Source organism: Artemia franciscana, chromosome 9 (genome assembly GCF_032884065.1).
Source record: "Artemia franciscana chromosome 9, ASM3288406v1, whole genome shotgun sequence".
NCBI classification, from domain to species: domain Eukaryota; kingdom Metazoa; phylum Arthropoda; class Branchiopoda; order Anostraca; family Artemiidae; genus Artemia; species Artemia franciscana.
In genome coordinates this window covers 28977400-28997714 of record NC_088871.1, presented here as the reverse complement: position 1 = coordinate 28997714, position 20315 = coordinate 28977400, and the positions used below count along the sequence as shown (strand labels likewise).

Here is a 20315-nt window from a genome sequence, read left to right as displayed (position 1 = left end):
TACGTAACGAACCTCTATATTCATAAGTTTTTATTGCGTGTATGAGGGGGTTCAACCCTCGTCGATACATAGCTCTTTACCCTAAAGCTTAAATTTTGTCCCAATTTCTTAAGAATGAGCTCTGAATCACAAAGGCCGTAGAATAAATAGTTGAAATTACTAAAAATACTTTAGCGTAAAGAGTGAGGTATAACGAGGAGGTAAGCCCTTCATATGCATAATAATTTTTGTTCGTTTTGAGTTTTAATGCTGCTCCTTACTTTCAGTAGAAAAAACTTTTCATATTTATTTTTTCATTGTTTTTTCAAATAATGCTAGAAAATCCTGCAGCCCCTTCATTGAAATTCTCTTCCCCCGTGACAAGTTTCTCCGTGGAAATATCCTCCCACGTAACCCCCCCTAAACAAAAAAAAATCTTCCTGAAAACGTCTGTACACTTCCCAGTAACCATTACTATATGTAAACACAGGTCAAAGTTTGTAACTTGCAGCCCCTCCCACGGGGACTGCGGGGGAGTAAGTCGTCCCTAAAGACATAGTTATTAGGTTTTTCGACTATGGTGAATAAAATGGCTACCTCAGAATTTTGAACCGGTGACTTTTGGGAAAAAAGAGCGTGGGAGGGGGCCTAGGTGCCCTCCAATTTTTTCGGTCACTTAAAAAGGGCACTAGAACTTTTAAATTCAGTTAGAATGAGCCCTCACACGACATTCTAGGACCACTCAGTCGATACGATCACCCCTGGGAAAAAAAACAACAAAAAAACAAATAAACACGCATCCGTGATCTGTCTTCTGGCAAAAAATGCGAAATTCCGCATTTTTGTAGATAGGAGCTTGAAACTTCTACAATAAGGTTCTCTGATACGCTGAATCTGATGGTGTGATTTTCGTTAAGATTGTATGACTTTTAGGGGATGTTTTCCCCTATTTTCTAAAATGAGGCAAATTTTGTCAGGCTCGTAACTTTTGATGGGTATAACTGATCTTGATGAAACTTATATATTTAAAATCAGCATCAAAATGCGATTCTTCTGATGTAACTATTGGTATCAAAATTCCATTTTTTAGAGTTTTGGTTACTATTGAGCCGGGTCGCTCCTTACTACAGTTTGTTACCACGAACTGTTTGATAAATGCGATTTAAGGTAATTGGTTGCGCATTTTGAACTAGACAGAAGACACTCTAAGTGTGCATTTAATGCTGCTTCTATGGTCACTGTAAGTAACGAAATTAATGACATTAAGTGAAACTTATAGGGAACGTTTCAATTAAACAAAAAAAAACTACTTGCATGCAAGCATTATTAGGGCATATAAGCCATATAAGGCATATAAGAACATAGGCAGCAATGCTCTATCACAGTTAGCAATATCATTGATATTTTAAATGAGCTAATTTGATGGAAAATTAAAAGTTCTAGTGTCCTCTTAAGAGTCAAAAGTGATTGGAGGGCAATAAACCCTTCTTTTTAGCTCATAATTGTCCAGACATTTCCAATCAAAACTTTAAGACAGCCATTTTTTTCAGCATAGATGAACAGTCTAGTAACTATATCTCTAGGGTTATTAGGTAGGTCAGTCCCCCCCCCCCCCCACACACAGTTAAGTAATTTGCCCATTATGCTTAAAAAATAAATGCTGCTTTAAATTAAATCAGAACACACTGTTTGTATGCTGGTTGCCAATAAGACATCTCAGCAATAAAACCAAGAACGACTGAGGGTATTAAGCTCAAACTTTCGCGGCTACTTCTATTACTACTTCCACTCTTACTAAGTCAAAAGAGTGCAAGTGTATCCAGCCTTTGAAAGAGCATAGATATAATTTTTTGGAAATGGTATTATATTTTATTTATAAGGTCAACTAGAAGATGTATATGACTAAATTAAACACTACTATTAGTGTCATGATTTTCAAAAGGGTTTGTATTGTCAAAAATTGCTGAAAACTGTTAATAAGTTAAAACTGTTAATTAAATAAAAACTCTTTCCTCAAAATAAGTTTTTCAAAAAAAAAAGAGTAACGGACTCCATTAAACCAAAAAGGAACAAAAAGAATCAAATAATCTACCAAGCATAAAACTACCACAAATCAGCATCAATAAATAAATGAAACCCGAAACAAACAGAAATTACAATAAATAACCAAGTCAAACTCAAAACGAGTAGAAATTAACATGAGTAGGTTTCAAAACCCCTATGCTTTCTAAAAGCCAGAATATAATTTGAACTTTACTGAAAAAAAATCTTTTGAATGTTTTCACTTTTATAAATTTAAAAAATCAAAAAATAATTAAGATTTTAAGGAATAAATGTCAGCATATGTACATTAAACTGACAATGCACATTCATTTGAATTTTTTCAGTAGAGTGGGTGGATAATTTGTAGAAAAATTATGAAATAGCTTTAAAACTGTTGCTCGTTTTTAAGTTCAGCTTTGTTCATTACTTTAGACCGTTTTTTTTATTATTATTATTAATCTGCCCTTGTTTTAATATAAGAAAACGCAAAAAAATGGGGTCCATTACTCTTCCTAAAATGTTTCACATTAATATTTATACAAATATACTACCTTCAAAACCTTAAAATCAAGTAAATAGGAGACCCAAGTTAATGGAAAAATTGCAAAAATTACTATACTTTCTGTTTTGCCATGTTTGGTCAAGTCAATTTTTCCCCTGATAGTTAAAGGTATTTTACTTCCTAAAATCAATCAGTTCAAGATAAAATTCTCTTGTTTGAAAACTTTCAAAAATGGATATGAATACATCCTCCGCATCTGCAAAGAAGACAGAAATGGAATCACTGAAAAAAAAAATAATTGAAAACAAGAAATGTTTTTTCATTGAAAAACATGAAAGAGAGATCATCAAAAAAAGAAACACGAATTTATACTTTCTATAATAATATTTGTACTAGAGCTGGATAAGTCAGAATGGTTGTAGTTTAGTCATAGAAGTTAATAGGGGGTGGGGGATTAGTTGCAATAATCATTTCATTGTTTTAATTTTTACTTCTAATATCTAAATCAAAACTACAATTACACTCTTTTTTTTTATTCGTAATTGAAACGTCTAATAAGTGCTGATATTGTCCTATTCCATACGGTTTGGATTCACATACTAACTCACAAATCTAGAACTGACTCTATGTAGAATACCATGCTGACTTCTTGCTTATTTTGTTTTTCTAAATATTTCTTTTAACCACCTCCAAAAAAAGAATTGATACAAATGTGCTGAAGATTATTATTGTTATTCGTTGGATTTCATGTAATGTCAGCACTGCTTGTGTGCCATTTATCCCTTGATAAGCATGCTTTACAAAATGTATAGTACAAAAAGAATTCAAACAATATATGTATTTTTTCTCATAATTTAGAATTTTTATGCTCAAGTCTAAGCAGTACCAACCCATACCCTTTATCTATTATCATCAGTTTTAACATGTAGTGCTAGAAGACTGCACTTTGCTTGGTGAAAGGAAAATGAAAAACTTTCATTACCCCCCCCCCCGCTTCTGGAAATGCATATCCCATATACCCTGATTGACACAAAAATAAAAATAAAAACTTGTGAATAATTTGTTAAAAAAATTTCTTTACAAAGATGAAGGTAATTTTCAAACTCTAGGTGTCTATTTTTCCCATCTGATTGGCATCCCTTGCAAGTTTTAATTAATGTAAAGTTTCAGCTGCAATGCTGCCAAGAACAATTCAGATTTTTTGGACATTCTTAATAAAACAATGCTCAATGAGAAGTTAATAAATCACATATTTTTCTTTGAATATTTTAAATAAAAACACTGCAGCTATTTCAAACATAAGGAGCATTTCTACGGGGAGTCTCGACAGAGGAGAATTTCTGCAGGGATAGGGGTAGGGGAATTTGTCTTATGAGTATTTTCAGTGGACAACATCCTTTTTTGTGATTTTAAATTTTGCTAAATGAAGAAAACAACTCTAATTGCACTTTTTGGGTGTCATGTGGCACTTTATGATTCCTTTATTAAGTCAAATTTATAAAGAGCAATTAAATATGAAAATTAGTTTATAAATGGGCCCCCAATTAGCTCTCTATGATTTTTATGTGTCTGGGTCAGCCTTTCCATTCCAAAAATACTATCCAAATTACCATTACAAAAAATAAAAAATACCACTAGCATTAGAATTCCATCATGAATCTAAATATGAAATTCTTTTTAATTGCAAAATATTTTCAAAATTACTTCTAAGCTTCTTTAAAAGTCTTTAATTTTCTTGATTTTTTTTTTTTTTTACAGAAACTTCATGGCAGCAATTTGATTTGAAAAACACTAAATTCTGTTGAAAGCTCCAATTTGAACTGAAAAATATTAAATCTTGTTGAGCAGTGATTTGATATGAAAAATACTAAATACTTTTAATTATTAAATTTCTTCGGCGGGGGGGGGGGGGATTTACCACAAGCATCAGAATCTCATCCTGAATCCAAATATGACAATCGTTTCTGTTGCAAATTATTTTCAAAATTACTTCTAAGCTTATTTAAATCTGCAAAACTTCAGCCAAACCCCACTAGGAGAACAAAAAACAGCCAAAATGGATTTAAATAAAATTTAATTGACTTGTTTTATTTAAATATATAGGAAATGACTAAAATAGTGACCTAGTTTGTGGTGAGCCAGTACAAAAAAGGCCTTCCCTGTTTAGCATCAGAATTTCATCCTGAATCCAAAATATGACATTCATTTTTGTTACAAATTATATTCAAAAATTTCTTCTAAGCTTCTTTAAAAACAACAAAACAAACACTTTATGACAGTATATATAGCGCCTACATATACAGTTTTAATAATATCAGATAAATACCACTTAAAATAAACAAACAAATAATTTATTTTTAACTCTTCATCATCACTTTCTGATGCACTAGGGGTGTCACTGTCTGGTGGTCTATCAATTCCATAGGGATAGATCTTTGCAGCTTTAGTCAAAAAATGATGAAATCTGTCTTCTTGCTCAAAATTTTGCAGAAATAAGAAGCAGGACACATACTGCTTCATGTATGTTGTCTACATCCCTGCTCTTTTAAAGTGCTTTTTGAAGCACCTCCACAGACTTTCTATATTTTGTGTATGAACAGAACAGTCCTGTGAATCAACAAAATTGTTTGAGTGATTGATTTGGTAGTGAGTATATCCATGGCTGGACAATGTGTTACAAGCTCCCTATTTATCACTGTAACTAACACTTCAAGGCTGAATATATTTTCTAATCATAGGAATTAAAATTCCCTTGTTTCTTTGGAGACCTTCTTGGCCATCATTCAGGGGTACAATAATTTTTCTTTAGCTCTCTCTCTCTCTTTCTATTCCACCAAAAACCCAAACTTGCCATAAAATCCTTCCCCTCTGGTGCTTTCTTCTCACCATCAGAGTTTCCTTGATTTCAACTTAAACACCATGACCTCCTATTGGTTCTTGGCTTCCTTGCCCAGCCATCAGAGCTTGAGAGCAAAAAGAGCTCCAGTCAATGCTTGTTTTCTAACTTATTTGGAGTTCCTCAATAACCATTTGATTGCCCAAAATGATCTGACAGAAAGTGATTTATAAATATCAGGATTTGATAAGGGTTAGTCCTGCCCTGATGAAACAAACTCCCTTTTTTATTGGGTATCAAGTAGTTGTAGAATCTTCTCATTTTGGTCTTTCGGGTGACATAGCTCTTGCTGCATTTCCAAATATTTTCAGATGCATACTAGTTGCATGGTGTATTGCAGCTTTGGCACATTACTTGTTGATGGTAAGACACCATGAGTCTTGAAAAAGTTGTTGCTCACTTCATCATTATATATAGATTTGTTTATTGTAGCCTAATATGACATGTAGACATTTTCTGATAACCGGCAATATACAAATCAGAATAGTTGAAAATGATACTTTTGAATCTGAGTAATCTGAATTTTTTTTCCAGCTTTCAGGCTCAATATGATCACAGTCCAAATTTTACACTGTAGTTCTGAACAATTGCTTAGTTCTGAAACAAGAACAAAATAAACCAGGAAGATCTATATTGCACAGGTTCACCCAAAACAAGGTTAAGCTATGAAACTAGGTCACTAATTTAGTCACTTTTTATATATTTAAATAAACCAGGTCAAATAGATCTTACTTAAATTCATTTTGGCTGTTTTGTTCTCTGAATGGGGGATGGCTAAAGTTATGCTGATTTATAGAAGCTTAGAAGTAATTTTGGAAATAATTTGCCACAGAAATGAATGCCATAGGCTATTTCAATTCAGGATGAAATTCTGATGCTAGTAGTAATTTTTTGGTAAATATATGACAGTTTATATAATTGACTTACCAAAAAAGTAAACATACCATTGCAAATTCAAATTTAAGCACTTTTTGAGCTCTTAAAAATGATAGATTTTCAGTTAAAGTATGAGTTATCAGTTGTCTTTGACAAAATAATGCTACCTTTTCTCAATGCTGTTTTTTTGGTCATTTTTGACAAAATAATATTTCATTTTCTCAGTACTAGTAGTTTTTTCCCCAAAAGTGATTCAAGCTGTTCAGTATTTTTCATATCAAATCACTGCTCAGCAAGATTTAGCCTAGCGTTTTTCAATTCAAATCAGTCAGAATTTAGTATTTTTCAAATCAAATTGCTATAATGACATTTCAGTAACATTATGATAGTTCATATAACCTACTTACCAATAAAGTGAATAAACCATATGAGCCTTTTTTTATGTTCTTTACAAATATAATAATTGCTTCTACTGTATATTCAAATTTAAGCACTTTTTGAGCTCTTTAAAATGATGAATTTTCAAAAAATTATGACAGTTCATATAACTGACTTACCAATAGAGTGGAACATACCACTTGATGCTTTTTTTTATTTTCTTTACAAATATAATAATTGCTTCTACAGCAAATTCAAATTTAAGCCCTTCTTGAGCTCTTAAAAATGACAAATTTTCAATCAAATTATGAGCTATTGCTTGTTATCTACAAAAAAAAATACTATGTTTCCTCAGTGCCTATTGTTTTTGAAAAAATAATGCTACATTTTCTTAGTGCTAAAATTATTTATAATAAGGTTAGTCTGGGTTAGGTAAAAAGTGCTTAAATTTGAATTTACGGTAGAAGCAATGATTAAATTTGTAAAGAATAGGCTATAAAAAAGGCATCAAGTAGTATGTGCACTTTATTGGTAAGTCAGTTCTATGAAGTGTCATAAATTTACCAAAATTTATGTGAAAAAATCAAAGAAACTTAAATTAGTTTAGAAGTGATTCTGAAAATAATTTGGAATGGAAAATTAATGTCATATTTGGATTCAGAATGAAAGTCTGATGCCAGTGGTAGGTTTTTTTCTCATCAATCTGATCAGTCTGTTAACATAAGCTTTGTTCCCCAAATTTTACCATGTTTTCTTTCAAAGTTGTCATGCATTCGACATACAGGCTACTGCATTTTCTTATGAACTTTTGTAGATGACCTAACCTAAGGTTATATTGGACCTAATTGGGGAACAGGAAGAGGTGAAACATTGGACTTAGAAACTAATGAGAGGGCAAATCAGCGGCTCTGCTCTGCTTTTGATACTATAATTTTTACTTTTAAGGAGAATTTTTTGTGCAGATTTACAAAAAAAAACTTCAAAAATTGAGCTGATTCTTGAGTTACAATCACCTAGTTCTACAAAAAATTTTTAATCAGAGAGGGGTTTATAGAAAACAGTCATCCAAACATAATAATACCTGATCACAAAAGTTAATGTTCTCCATTTTAAAAGGTCAATCCAGTTCCAAAAATTGTCAGTCAATCAGTCAATCAATCAAAAAAAACAGTCAATCAGAACAACGTTTTCCAACTTTGAAAATACGCGGAGAACACATAGGTGACGCATTCATCGCGGTTTTTAAAATTAATGCATAACGTCACACGCGGCCAGACAAGTATTGGTTGTATCTTTTGGGCTACACCTGGAATAAACCAATAAGTAGTCGGGTGAGTCTCGAACACAGTCAATAATTTTTGAGAAGAACTATATTTTGAAATTATAAATTTCGAGTAAAGAAATGGGGAAAGACAAAAACAAAAGAGAAGTTGAGTCTGATTCTGACAGCGGACCAGATGATGTAAATGAGTTATTAGTTTCTATTGGGTGGGATTTTTTTGCTTGGTGAATAGTAATGTAGGCCTAAAACAAAAGAAGACATTGTCATTCTTCCACATATAGCCTATGTACCTAATTTTTAAGGTTGGTGAGGCATAAGCCAATACACCTGGCATAAGCCGATAAGTAATCGGGTGAGTCTCGAACACAGTCAATAATTTTTGAGAAGAACTGTATTATGAAATTATAAATTTCGAATAAAGAAATGGGGAAAGACAAAAACAAAAGAGAAGTTGAATCTGATTCTGACAGCGGACCAGATGATGTAAATAAGTTATTAGTTTCTGTTGGGTGGGATTTTTTTGCTTGGTGACTAGTAATGTAGGCCTAAAACAAAAGAAGACATTGTCATTCTTCCTTATATAGCCTATGTACCCAATTTTTAAGGTTGGTGAGGCATAAGCCGATACACCTAGTATAAGCCGATAAGTAATCGGATGAGTCTCGAACGCAGTCAATAATTTTTGAGAAGAACTGTATTTTGAAATTATAAATTTCGAATAAAGAAATGGGGAAAGACAAGAACAAAAGAGAAGTTGAATCTGATTCTGACAGCGGACCAGATGATGTAAATAAGTTATTAGTTTCTGTTGGGTGGGATTTTTTTGCTAGGCCATACTTCCAAGTTTTGCTTGGTGAATAGTAATGTAGGCCTAAAACAAAAGAAGACATTGTCATTCTTCCTTATATAGCCTATGTACCCAATTTTTAAGGTTGGTGAGGCTGAAAAGGTAGCTCTAGGTCTATTGATTTAGAAAAGCTAATATTCCAGAATAGTTAGCCTACTACTATTTATCTTGGAAATATAGTATATTTTTTTAGTATAGATGTATAATAGTAGAATAAAAGGCTATTCTAATTTGTAGCCTAGTAGATAGCCTATCAGTGCACTGTTGGAACTGCTGTGGAGGAAAACCTTAAAATCCTGAAACAGCTTTTAAAAAGGTATTTATGCAGAATTGGGGCAGTATAAGCCTAGTGTTCCAGGATTACATAAGGAAACATGTTTATAAAACAATTCTTACTTCATAATATGCAAAATAATGCTCTTTAATATATTTCTCAGGGGCAGAACCTTTGTTGGTAAAATTCTAGTTTAATGACTTTTGTCTATCTTGGAAAGGGGTTAGCCTAGGTTAGGAAAATGAAACTTTCAGGGGTGTGTCTATAGGCTAAATTATATCCTGGGAAGGTGTTTTGAAGTGGCTATTTCCACTCCTCCCTCTAGAGGGTCCTGACCTTTGATGACCTATAAAAAAATGTGTGTTATAAAAGTGAAATCTTGCAAAATAGGTCTTCTGCTTAAATGAGGTACAACAAAATTTTTTCAGCTTCACAGCTTTGCTCAATCCCAATTTATAAGGTTTTAAAGATATGCAAATACATTTCCTAAATTTTGAAAACAAGACATTGATATGGCTCACAATTCTACTCAAATAACAGGAAATGCATTTTCAGAACTAAAGGCAGAGAAAAAGCAGCTGGTAACTGAAAATTAATGTAAAATGTTGTTTTGTCAAAATTCCAATAGGTATAGGCCTGTCATGTAGGCAAATTTCAGGGCCCTCTAGAGGGAGAAGGAGTGGAGGTGGGTACTTCAAAATACATTCCCAGGATATACTTAAGCCTGTAGACCCATCTCTGAAAGTTTCATTTTCCTAACCTAACCCCTTTCCAAGACAGCCAAAAGTCAATAAACTATAATTTTACCAATGGTCCATATATTACCATAAAGGTAAAAATATACTGAAGAAATTCTGCCTGTCTCACTGGATACTTGAATTATGAAGGATTATCTTAGTTTTGACAAAACAAATTTACAGAAACTAAATTTTAGCTGGGGTTAGGGCAAATATGGGTCTGGAGGAGGCATTTGCTCTCTGCCCTGCCCCATAGTAAATTACTTATCTGTTTAAATAAATCAATTTTTAGGCCTACTTCCTTGCAAATTGAAAAAATGTAGGCTAGTTAACATATTTTGAAGTTGCTTCCACTATGCCCCCTCATTACATATTTTCCATGGGTCACTCTTATTTCAATTCTTGTAATTTGAATCAATGCTGACAAAATCAAGAAACAGAAAAATATAGGAGAGAGTTGGGTAGTATAACATATTTTCATTGGTTTTATTTTTATTTTCTTCAAATGTGCATGCTTGTTGCCACAAGTCTTTGTAGTATATACTGTGTTGCTGAAGAATCTTTCTGATTTTTCTTCACCATTATTCAATATTTATCATAATTCTGGACATAGTCAACTGTGTTATACCACCCTCCAGTGAAGAGTAGTATGACATGTTCTGAGCTTGTGTAAAACATCAATTTTTGCATTTTCTTATTATTTTCATTAAAGAACTTTTCTTGAACCAAAGCATTAATCTTTGACTGTTCTAAGTTTTAGGTAGTAATATGAAGCTTGTATGCTAATCAGCTGGTTTTGTCAGGTAGAAGAAAGTGAACATTTTTTCTTTTGATGAATAATAGAGACCTGCCATAGTTTATAAATCTGCCAGAATTGTTTGTTGAGAAATTAACTTCTAAATATCTTTTGTCACCACTTGAACTGTCTTCACCTTCACATTTTTAGATCAATAAAACTACTCTACTACTCTTGTAATAAAATACTTGGCTGATTTGCCCTAGAGTGATGACACTTTTGCTAAGTGTAATGATTTTCTTTGATTTAATTGATAGTTCTGTGATATCTCCTGGAAGTTCCAAATCATCACTTAGCTGTAGCTTGGTTTCTCCATCAGATAACAAGAATCATCATCAAAAGGGGCTTATGACATAGTATCTATTGCTGGAAATCTCTGGTAGAACTGGTTTCTTTTCCCTGATAGATTTTGAGCCTTTCTTTGCTTGACTGTGACCTCTCTTTATCTTAGGATCTGTCTCAAGTTGAGCTTTCACTGGTGTTTCTGTCAATACCCTGCTCTCCAGGGCTTGCATCTTTTTAAAAGCCCTGAAAACCTTAGTAGCCATGAGCATAAGCGTTTTTCTAGAGCTTCTCTAGAAAAACTGGCTGAACATGCATGATTGGCTCCTGGAAAGTTGTCAAGATAACTTTTAGTTATTTTGCTGTATCTGGAGTCAGATCATGGATAACATAAGATGACAAAATGTATGTTCTGTTATTGCATTTCTGTTGAATGGGAAGATGCCTGTTATGGTAATACCCTTCAAAATGTTGATGATGATAAAAGCTCTCTTGGAAATGCCACTACTACTACTAAGAAGGCACCAAGCCACTTGAGGCCAATACAGCTATGCATGTTCTTCCTCCATCCCAATCTATTTAAAGCCTCCCCTTTACAACCCCCCAAGAAGCTCCCATTTCCTTTGAATATTTCTTTATGACATCCTCCCACCCCAGATGAGGATGACCTGCTTTCCATTTAGCCCCAAATGGTTGGTTGAAAAAGACAATCTTTGGCAATCTGTCATCCTTCATCTGCAGAATATGCCCTAACCATGTCAACCTTTCTTACATTATAGCCCCTAGAAAGTGGGATTGAACCACACTTTTTGTACAGCCTACTTTTGAAACACAATCAGTCAGCCTGGTACCCAGAACTATCTATAGGCAATTTCTCTGGAAAACATCTAGTAAATCATCATCCACTTTTCAGAGTGCCCATGTGTCATAGCCATATTTGGCCACTCATCACCATACCTTCCAATATTCTAATCTTGGTTTGCAGATTTATCTTCCTATTCTATCAAACTTTTTTTTATTGTGAAAAAAAAACCTGAGCCTTGGCTATTCTACCTTTAACATCTTCACTCCTCCCACCTTCTTTACTAATAATACTACAAATTTAAGTGAAGCTGCCCACCTGATCAATCTTTGTTACCCAATGTTGCCTTTTTATCTTCACTTATTCCTAGCCTTAGTGACTTAGTCTTCTTAACATTAATTTTCAAACTTATTTTTGCACCCTGAGCTTGCAAAACCTTTAAACGTTCATTCATTTTGCTCACACTTTCATCTAGGATGCTTAGATCATTAGCATAATCTAAGTCAAGGAGAGTTTTTCCTCCCCATTTGGTTCAGTGGTCTCCCATTGCCTTTCCTGTGGTCCTTAAGACAAAGTTCATCAAAATGATTCATATAAAGGGGGATAGAACACAACCCTGCTGAACTCCTGATTTAATACAAAACCAGCTGCTAACCTCATTTCCTACCTTAATCACAGCAGTATTTTTCTTGTACATAGCATTAATCACTCAAATGTATTTGCCTTGTATACCATATAAGGATAATACCTTTTATAAAGCTCTTCTATCAATAGAATCAAATTCTTGCCCATAATCTATAAAACTGAGGACCAAAGGTGTTTGATAACTAAGGCACTTCTCAATTATTAACCTAAGAGTAAAATTTAGTTCAACACATCCTCTGCCTTTTCTAAAACTGCACTGTTCTTCCCTTAAAACTTTGTCTACATTATATCTCAGTCTATAAAGTATCATATTATTAAGTAATTTGTTACCTACAGAGACCAGACTAATACCTTGATAATTATGATACTCAACCTTGTTACCTTCTTATACATTGGTTTGACTAAGATTTTCCTAAAATCATTAGGTACTTTGCCTTTTTCAAAAATCTTATTCATAATCTTCAATAACTTGTTTATAACCTTGGAGCCACATTACCAACAAGTCTGATAATATTATATTGTGTTATGTTTTCTAGGGTGTTGTATCATCCACAAGCTCTTTGCATCTTTGTGACAGTCCTTCATTGGACCTTAGACAGAAATATCCGGTTGTTGTAATATAATGGAAAAGTCAGTAGCAAAATTGCCTGATCAATATCAAGTGAAATACTGAAATACTCATACTTTATAAAACATGGCCCAAAAGAATGGCTGTACTTTTTGATGGTTATCCTGGCTTTTTGGTTGCCAGATCCATCAGAAAATGGTGGTTTATTTGCCAACATGTGGTCTTTGAAGTGCACTCAAAAAAATAAAGAATGGTGGCAAAGTTGTCTCCAAAGTACTCACACACCCTTTTCAGAGTGACAAGAATTCTGTACTCTCCTGATGCAACTTGGTCCATTTTCACCCAACCCCATGAAACAAATGACTTCATCACAAAGGAAGAAATGAAACCACAACTCCAGAAACTTCAATCAGACAAACCCAAAGGCCCAGACAGAATTGAGGCACTATGGATCTAAGACAGAGTAGAATATATTGTTTAACCTTTGCTAGAAATCTTTCAAAGATCTATAGACAAATGTGCAATACCATTGAGATGCTCCAAAGCAATTGTTGTCCCCAACCACTAAAAAGGTGAACCATCAAAAGCAGAAAACTACCAACCCATGGTGCTTGACATCACTGGTCAGTAAACTTTTCAAATGATGCATAAAAGACAGGATATAGAATCATGCATTGCAGAGTAATATGATAAATCCAGACCAATATGGGTTCCTACCAAGCAAAAACTGTACAACATAACTATTAGAAACATTCAATGTTTGCACACATGCACTGAAAGAGGGTCCTGGCATCCTGGCAGTACTATTTGATGTTGAAAAAGCTTTTGAAAGCTTATTACATGCAAAGGTAATGGATCAACTCCAACAGTACAATTTGCTGAGACAAATACTATCCTTGATAGAATCATTCCTCAGAAATCAAACTAAAAAAGATTGAGTATGGGACAGCATACTGAGTCCTGTAAAGTTGACTGGGGGGGATACAAGGTATTGTGATTTGTCTTCTCCTCTCCAAAGTCTTAATCAACAAAAGTCATAGGATTATCATCAGCTCTACCAAAACCTATGAAGATGACACAAAAAATAAACAGAAGAAAATACTGTTCCTGTGCCCCAACTAACAATAAACAACAAAGCAGGCTGCAGAATGTTACTGACACTTGTTAGCTTTGAAAGAGATCTCAGCATTATTGTTGATTCACAGCTAAAATTTCATGGGCACTCTCAGAAAACTGTTCCCATAGCATAACAGCTCATTGGGCTGATCAGACAAAGTTTCAAGCACTTGGAGAACAATACTTTTGTAAAACTCTGTATGGGGATGAACAGACATACAATAGAGTATGGGAATGTGATTTGGGGACCCCACTATAAAACAGACTTGGCTGCCTTGGAAAAGGTCCAAAGACATGCCACTAAACTTCTTCTAGGTTTGAAAGACTTAAGCTATAAAGGACAACTATTCAAACTGAGTATACCCACCCTAAAATATAGATGAATGAGAGAAGACCAAATACAGATGTACAAAGTAGAATAGAATAGTGCTTTATTATCAAGCAAACTCTCACAATGTAAAAAGATGCCAAACTTGTTGCCTTCAGTCAGTAGCCTACACTGTATACAAAAAAAAACATAAGTGAAATACTAAAACATTGCCTACAGCAATGAACCAAACTGGCCTGTCAAATATAATGAGTACTTAAGTACACAAACTAAAGTACATAAGTAGAATGTGAGTAAAACAATTAAAAGTAAGTAATATAAGTAAAATGAATAAAAACGAGGGGATAAGTAAAAGTACATTATAAAAAACATACAGCAATGAATCCAACTGGCCTGTCAAATAAAAATGAAACAACAAAACTAACACATCAACAATACAAATGCTGGCACAAAGATCTTTGTGTAATACACAGTTCTTGCATTAATAGGATTTAAAACTGGATTTTGTGTGCTTCTGATTGGGGTAGATGTGATGTGGCTTTGGAGGGCAATAAGGGGGTAGGAATATACAAGCATGGGTTATGATGCAGATTATTTCCAAAATTGGTACAAAGAGTAACATGTTGGGCTGCCAAGGTAGGGAGGCAGAATTCCTTGAGGAGGAGAATGTAAGGCACCTTGCCCTGACCAAAAATAATTCTCAGGCTCCTTGTCTGGATAATTTCTAGCCTATCAGACTGATCCACCATAAGACCAAAATGTCACACTGGACAAGCATACTCAAGCTGTGGACAGATAAAAAAATATATATAAAGGTGGAGGATATGTGCTTTTGGGCATGAAAATTTAGCTAATAGTTTAAGGAGAGACAGAGATGTACTAGCCTGTTTACCATTAGAGCAAATGTGGGCCTCCTATTTCAAATTGCTTGTCAGTGTGACCCCTAAGAGTTTTGTTTTTGTTGTAAATATTTCATGAGGTATTGGGGTTATAAATGATGGCTTTGATTTAAGAAAACTAAAGGTCATGATATGAGATTTATGGGAGTTCACTTTCATTTTTGACTAGGCTGCTTCACTTGCAATGTCTTTGAGAATTTCCATTGCCCTGCTCTTAATATTTCTTCTGCACTTTTTGAGCAATGGCAAACTATTCAGCTGATTCATTAGCAAGATTGTTAATCAGTACCAAAAATGGTAAAGGACCTAAATTCATTCAGCAAATGTTTGACTAAAACATTATGATTAACCATATCAGAAGCCCTTTGGAGGTCAGTTAAATGGAGATTGAGGTATCTGACTTGTCAAGTAATTTATATACAGTATTGTGGAGACTGACCAGGCATTGTGCTGTTGATAAACCTTTCATGTTTCCAAATTGTTCATCAATAAGTACAAGGATCGTCCTTTTAAGCCAATCTGCTGTGAAACTCTCATACAGTTTAGAGAATATTGGTGCTAAGATGATTGGTTGGACCCCATAAAAATCCAATCTAACACCTTTCTTCTGTATGGGTGTAATATATCCTTTTTTCAGCACTTAGGGAATGAACCACTTCTAGTTATTGCATTAAAAATAGTTGATAAAGGTTTAGATAACTTATCAGGACATGCTTTTACTAAATCAATTGGAATGCCAAAGGCTGCCATGTAAAAAGTGGGGTAGCAAAATAGCAATGCTACTTGGCAGTTTTCAAATTTTGCTCAAAGAAAAGCTGTTAAAACACAAGTTGTACTGCTAAAGTGTTGGCAGCTTTTGAAAGTCTGTCAAATTCTTCTACTAGCAGGCAGCAGCTTTGGTACTTTTTCCATACCAGACTCCCCCCTCCCTAACACTCAAATATATAACCCAAATTATGTTTCCCATTAGCTTTTCTGGTTTTTGATTTTGTCACAGGTGTTCAGTTTACAGGTACTTGGTTTTAAACAAGAGTGCTGCTAACAACTTAAAATAAATATGGAAAATTTTGAAAGATTTGTAAATTATTTTTTTAATTGGGTCACAATGAATCAATGCCACTGGATTGTATACCTGCAACAAAATGGAATTATAACTGAATAGTGAGTTTTTAATTGTACTTGTTAATTAAACAAAAACAATCCAGTAACACTTAGGTTAGATCTCACAAAACCGGTTTCATAACATAATAGGACAAGTGACTTGTGATAGAATGAATTGGACTTATAAAGTTTGGGATACATATTTGCACAGTACATGGGAGGGGGCATACAAAAAGTGGGGTAGAATAGTAACAATGCTACTTTACAGTTTTCAAGGCCTGGTAAAATTTCTTAAGCTGATCTAAAGTGTTGGTTCCCATCAAAAACCCTGTTTTGTTTCTCTCACAGACCATCGAATTGCAGTCTAACACACTTACAACTTGACTAACCACTTCTTTTTTGCTTTTATTAAGACATGCATCCAGCTTCAAAGTGCCTTGTTCAATGCGGGTATTGCAAGGTGTCTAGCTGGTATATACAGTTAAAGACCATATTGCCAAAAAACACCCTAATCAGCCTTTTGTATTAAAAAGGGGAACAATCTATTCCTAGTGCTGTCACTAAATTTCTAGTCACTTATTTTGGTAGCATACCTAGTTCAATTCTACCACCCAGTTCAGCAGTGCTCATAGTTTGTGCTGTACTTACTTCCTGACTCAGAAAATGAATCAATTGAAAAGACAATCATGTTAATCAAACAGTTGATAGGTCTTTAAGCACCCCAGAGCCAACCAATGTGAACCCTATAGTTATCTCTAACTCCTATTCCCTCCAAACCAGTCAATCCCCAGAAACAACTCAGAACAATGGCACCAATTCTGTAGTGACTGTAGAGTCAGACCAGCTAGTATTTGTAAGATAAAAACATTATATAAGTATGATAAAAGCTTCAGAACAAAGGAACTTGTTCATCAAGCTCTGTACTAGAAAACATCAAACCTAGTAGTATTAACGATTTCAAGGCTTTCTTGATATTGCCATAGTGCCAAAACGACAACAAGACTTCAGACTCTTTTAGATGACCAGTTTAAGTTTCTAATTTTTGATAAATAAACTGAGCTTCAGGCCTAGTGTTTAACCTGCACCAACACTAATCCAATCACTTACAATTTTTCACTTTGAACTACCTTTACCAGCTCAAATCAACCAAGAGAGTTCTGAAATCTCAAGACGAAAATAGACCAGCATCTAGAATTGTCAGCTCATAAGCAAAGTTTGGTAGATGAAACTGCCAAAAAGTCCAAAGCAGATCAGCTTATGTGTAAAAACCATAGAATGGGGGTTATTTTGTGGTCTGATTGCATATAAACAACTTAAAGTGGGTTATGGTTCCCAGCTCCATAGAATACAAAGAATCCAATACAAAGGTGATATAATTCTTGATAGCTTGAAAGGCCTTCCTAATGGTGAACCACAAATGAACCACAGTCACATTTTGTCACAAATCTTACTCCCATGTTTGCCAAACTTATTGACTCAACTACAAATATGCCTTAATACAAATCTAACTGCTACTGAATGGCCACCACCATTTGCTATTATTGCTGATAAGATGATGCCTATTAGGCAAACATCCTAGATTGTTGGTATTATTTATTTTTTTTCTGGACATCTTGATTCTTTTGTTGTGGATTTGCCATTAGTGGGTGTACAGGATTAGACATTGCACACGCTCTGCTTGAAGCTATGAAGCATCACTCTGATGGTAGAAGATATCTAGCAGCAGATTATAGTTGCTGCAATTGATGGACAATATTTTATGCTTCATATGCCCTTTCAACTTTTGGTGTTTACTGGTCCCCGTGATTCTCCCTTTGTATAAGTTTAACTGGGGTCCCAGCATTGGGTTGAATTGGCTGAAGGAGATGCCCAAAACTCGTCATAGTGGGCCTTAGGTCTTTGTGACCTCGTATCCCCCAGAAACAAAGGATGGGTTACAGAGAAAATTTTGAAGCAGTGATAACCCTTGCCACAAGACACAAGGAGTCAGGTTCAAGAAGTATTGTTCTTTTCCTCCACTTGGTTTCCTACATGGAGAGCACAAGTTTTCAAAACTTTCAGCAATAACTACCCCCTGATGTTTTAATTAATCAGTGACATGACGATTATTTGAATAAAACCACACATGCCAATTTCGTAATTAGTTTGGAAAGGATTATTGATGTTTATGAAAATATATTTAGCTTTTCCCTTTCACTCCAAAAGGTGGAGCTCTTGCCATGGAAAACTACGATTATATTGAATAAATGCATTGATGACCTCGCCAAAATGAAGTTACAACTGTCAGCAGATGATCCAGTTGATTTTCATCTACTTCCGTGCTTCTTGAAAGTGGCATCTTCCTTATGAACAGATTTTTTGTACCATGGAGTTCCTGTAGTTTTACGCCAGAAACCTCCTGATGTCACTAGAAACATGTTTGGTGATTGATAACAATGCGGTTTCTGATTTGAAAGATTCTGCAGAGATGGTTAGAGTGGCAGTTGCTGCAACTTCCCAAAAACTTTGCAGCTTCTTAAACAAATTATTGAATAATCTCAATTCATGCTTTTTTTGTTGCCACAAATAGGTACTACTCAGTTGACAAATGGATTGCCATTATGGGAAACATATTTAATATCAGCTCATTTGAATTGACGATTAGAAAATATGATCAACTTGGACACTTGGTTGATCTTGCAAATTCAGAGGGTTTTCAAAATTTGCCACAAAGTTCAGTTCTCAACCAGTACAAAATATGGCTAGAATTTGCTTCTAGTTTAAATGCAGATCCTAAGCATTCCTCTCTTAGTGTACTACAAAAGCTTTACTTATTTATTGAGCAGCCAGCACTGTATGATTGCATTCCTGAATTTCTTTACCTCTCATTTTTCTGCATATGCAACTCGTCTAGCGAATCTGTTATCGAGAATATGAACAGTATTGTTGACAAACGTGCTCATGGCAATAGTGTTAGATCTACCACTCTTTGCAGTGAGTTTTTTATCCACTGACAGGGCCCCCCTATTAATGAAACATGTAAGCTGTTCATTGAAGTTTTAGAATCCAGATAGCTAAATACTCAGAGGAACACAACTTTGATGAGCTGACAGCCATCTAGAGAGTGCTAAAACAGGGGCATGTCCTAATGGCACTGAGGATTCCGTAAGTTAGTTGTTTCACCTTAGACAACAGATATTTCTGGGCAAACCAAGCTTTGCTTTGGGCCATTTGTTTGTTTTGTCTCATTTATTTTATTAATAAATCCATCTCTCTCTCTCTCCCTCTCTCTCTCTCTCTCTCTCTCTCTCTCTCTCTCTCTCTCTCTCTCTCTCTCTCTCTCTCTTTGTAAGGACTCTATTAAGACCATTATTGAAGATGTTTATTTTCTATTTGTTGAAGCTATTGACTTTTGTCAAACTACAAGCTTCTAGTTTTCTTTGGGGTGTCTCCTTGTAAACCCATAATATCAGTCTTTACAACCCTTTTTGTGCTCAAGCCAAGATGAAGGCACTTCCTCTTTGTTTGCAATTACAAAACATAAACAAATTTCTTAAGCTGCTTCTTGATAAAGTTGTGGTGGATTTTAGATACAAGGCTTCTTAAAGAAACTGCCCAGTACATACCAAACACTGTTACTTCTGTATTTTGTATGTCAAGTGAAAGGAAAGAACTTTTCCAAGTTAGGAAGCTTGCACAAGGAATGTGTGGAAAAATACAGATCAGTTAATCTTAACTCAGTTATCTGCAAAATCATGGAAGGCATTGTGAATGATACTCTTTTGAATCATTTCAAGAGTGACAAATTATTTATTGATAGTCAACATGGTTTTTGCAAAGCCAAGTCTGTTGAAACTACCTTCATTCAATCTTATGACATGATTACTAAACTGTTCAAAACCAATAAAAGCTGTAGACATTTTCTTGCTTGATTTAGCAAAAAGATTAGATGGAGTAGAATATTCTTACCTGAATCTGGAAATAA

The 20315-nt window shown here is 34.4% G+C and overlaps 2 protein-coding genes across 4 annotated transcripts in view; one reads left to right on the top strand and one right to left on the bottom strand.

Moving 5' to 3' along the window:
- The window catches only part of LOC136031240 (uncharacterized), a 58310-nt gene extending 50403 nt beyond the window's left edge, over positions 1-7907 (bottom strand). Inside the window, exon 1 of the mRNA XM_065710645.1 lies at positions 7756-7907. Within this exon, the coding sequence (XP_065566717.1) occupies positions 7756-7782 (27 nt within the window). The 5' untranslated portion in view covers positions 7783-7907. The remainder of the gene's footprint in view (positions 1-7755) is intronic.
- Positions 7908-8000: 93 nt separating this feature from the next.
- Positions 8001-20315, top strand: part of LOC136031239 (RNA polymerase II transcriptional coactivator-like) — a 28331-nt gene continuing 16016 nt past the window's right edge. Inside the window, exon 1 of one of the 3 annotated variants that reach the window (XM_065710644.1) lies at positions 8001-8136. In XM_065710644.1, coding sequence (XP_065566716.1) covers positions 8077-8136 — 60 coding nt within the window. In that variant the 5' untranslated portion in view covers positions 8001-8076. Of the gene's footprint in view, positions 8137-8298; positions 8440-8601; positions 8743-20315 lie in introns of those variants that run through there. The other 2 variants (XM_065710643.1, XM_065710641.1) reach the window with 2 other exon arrangements.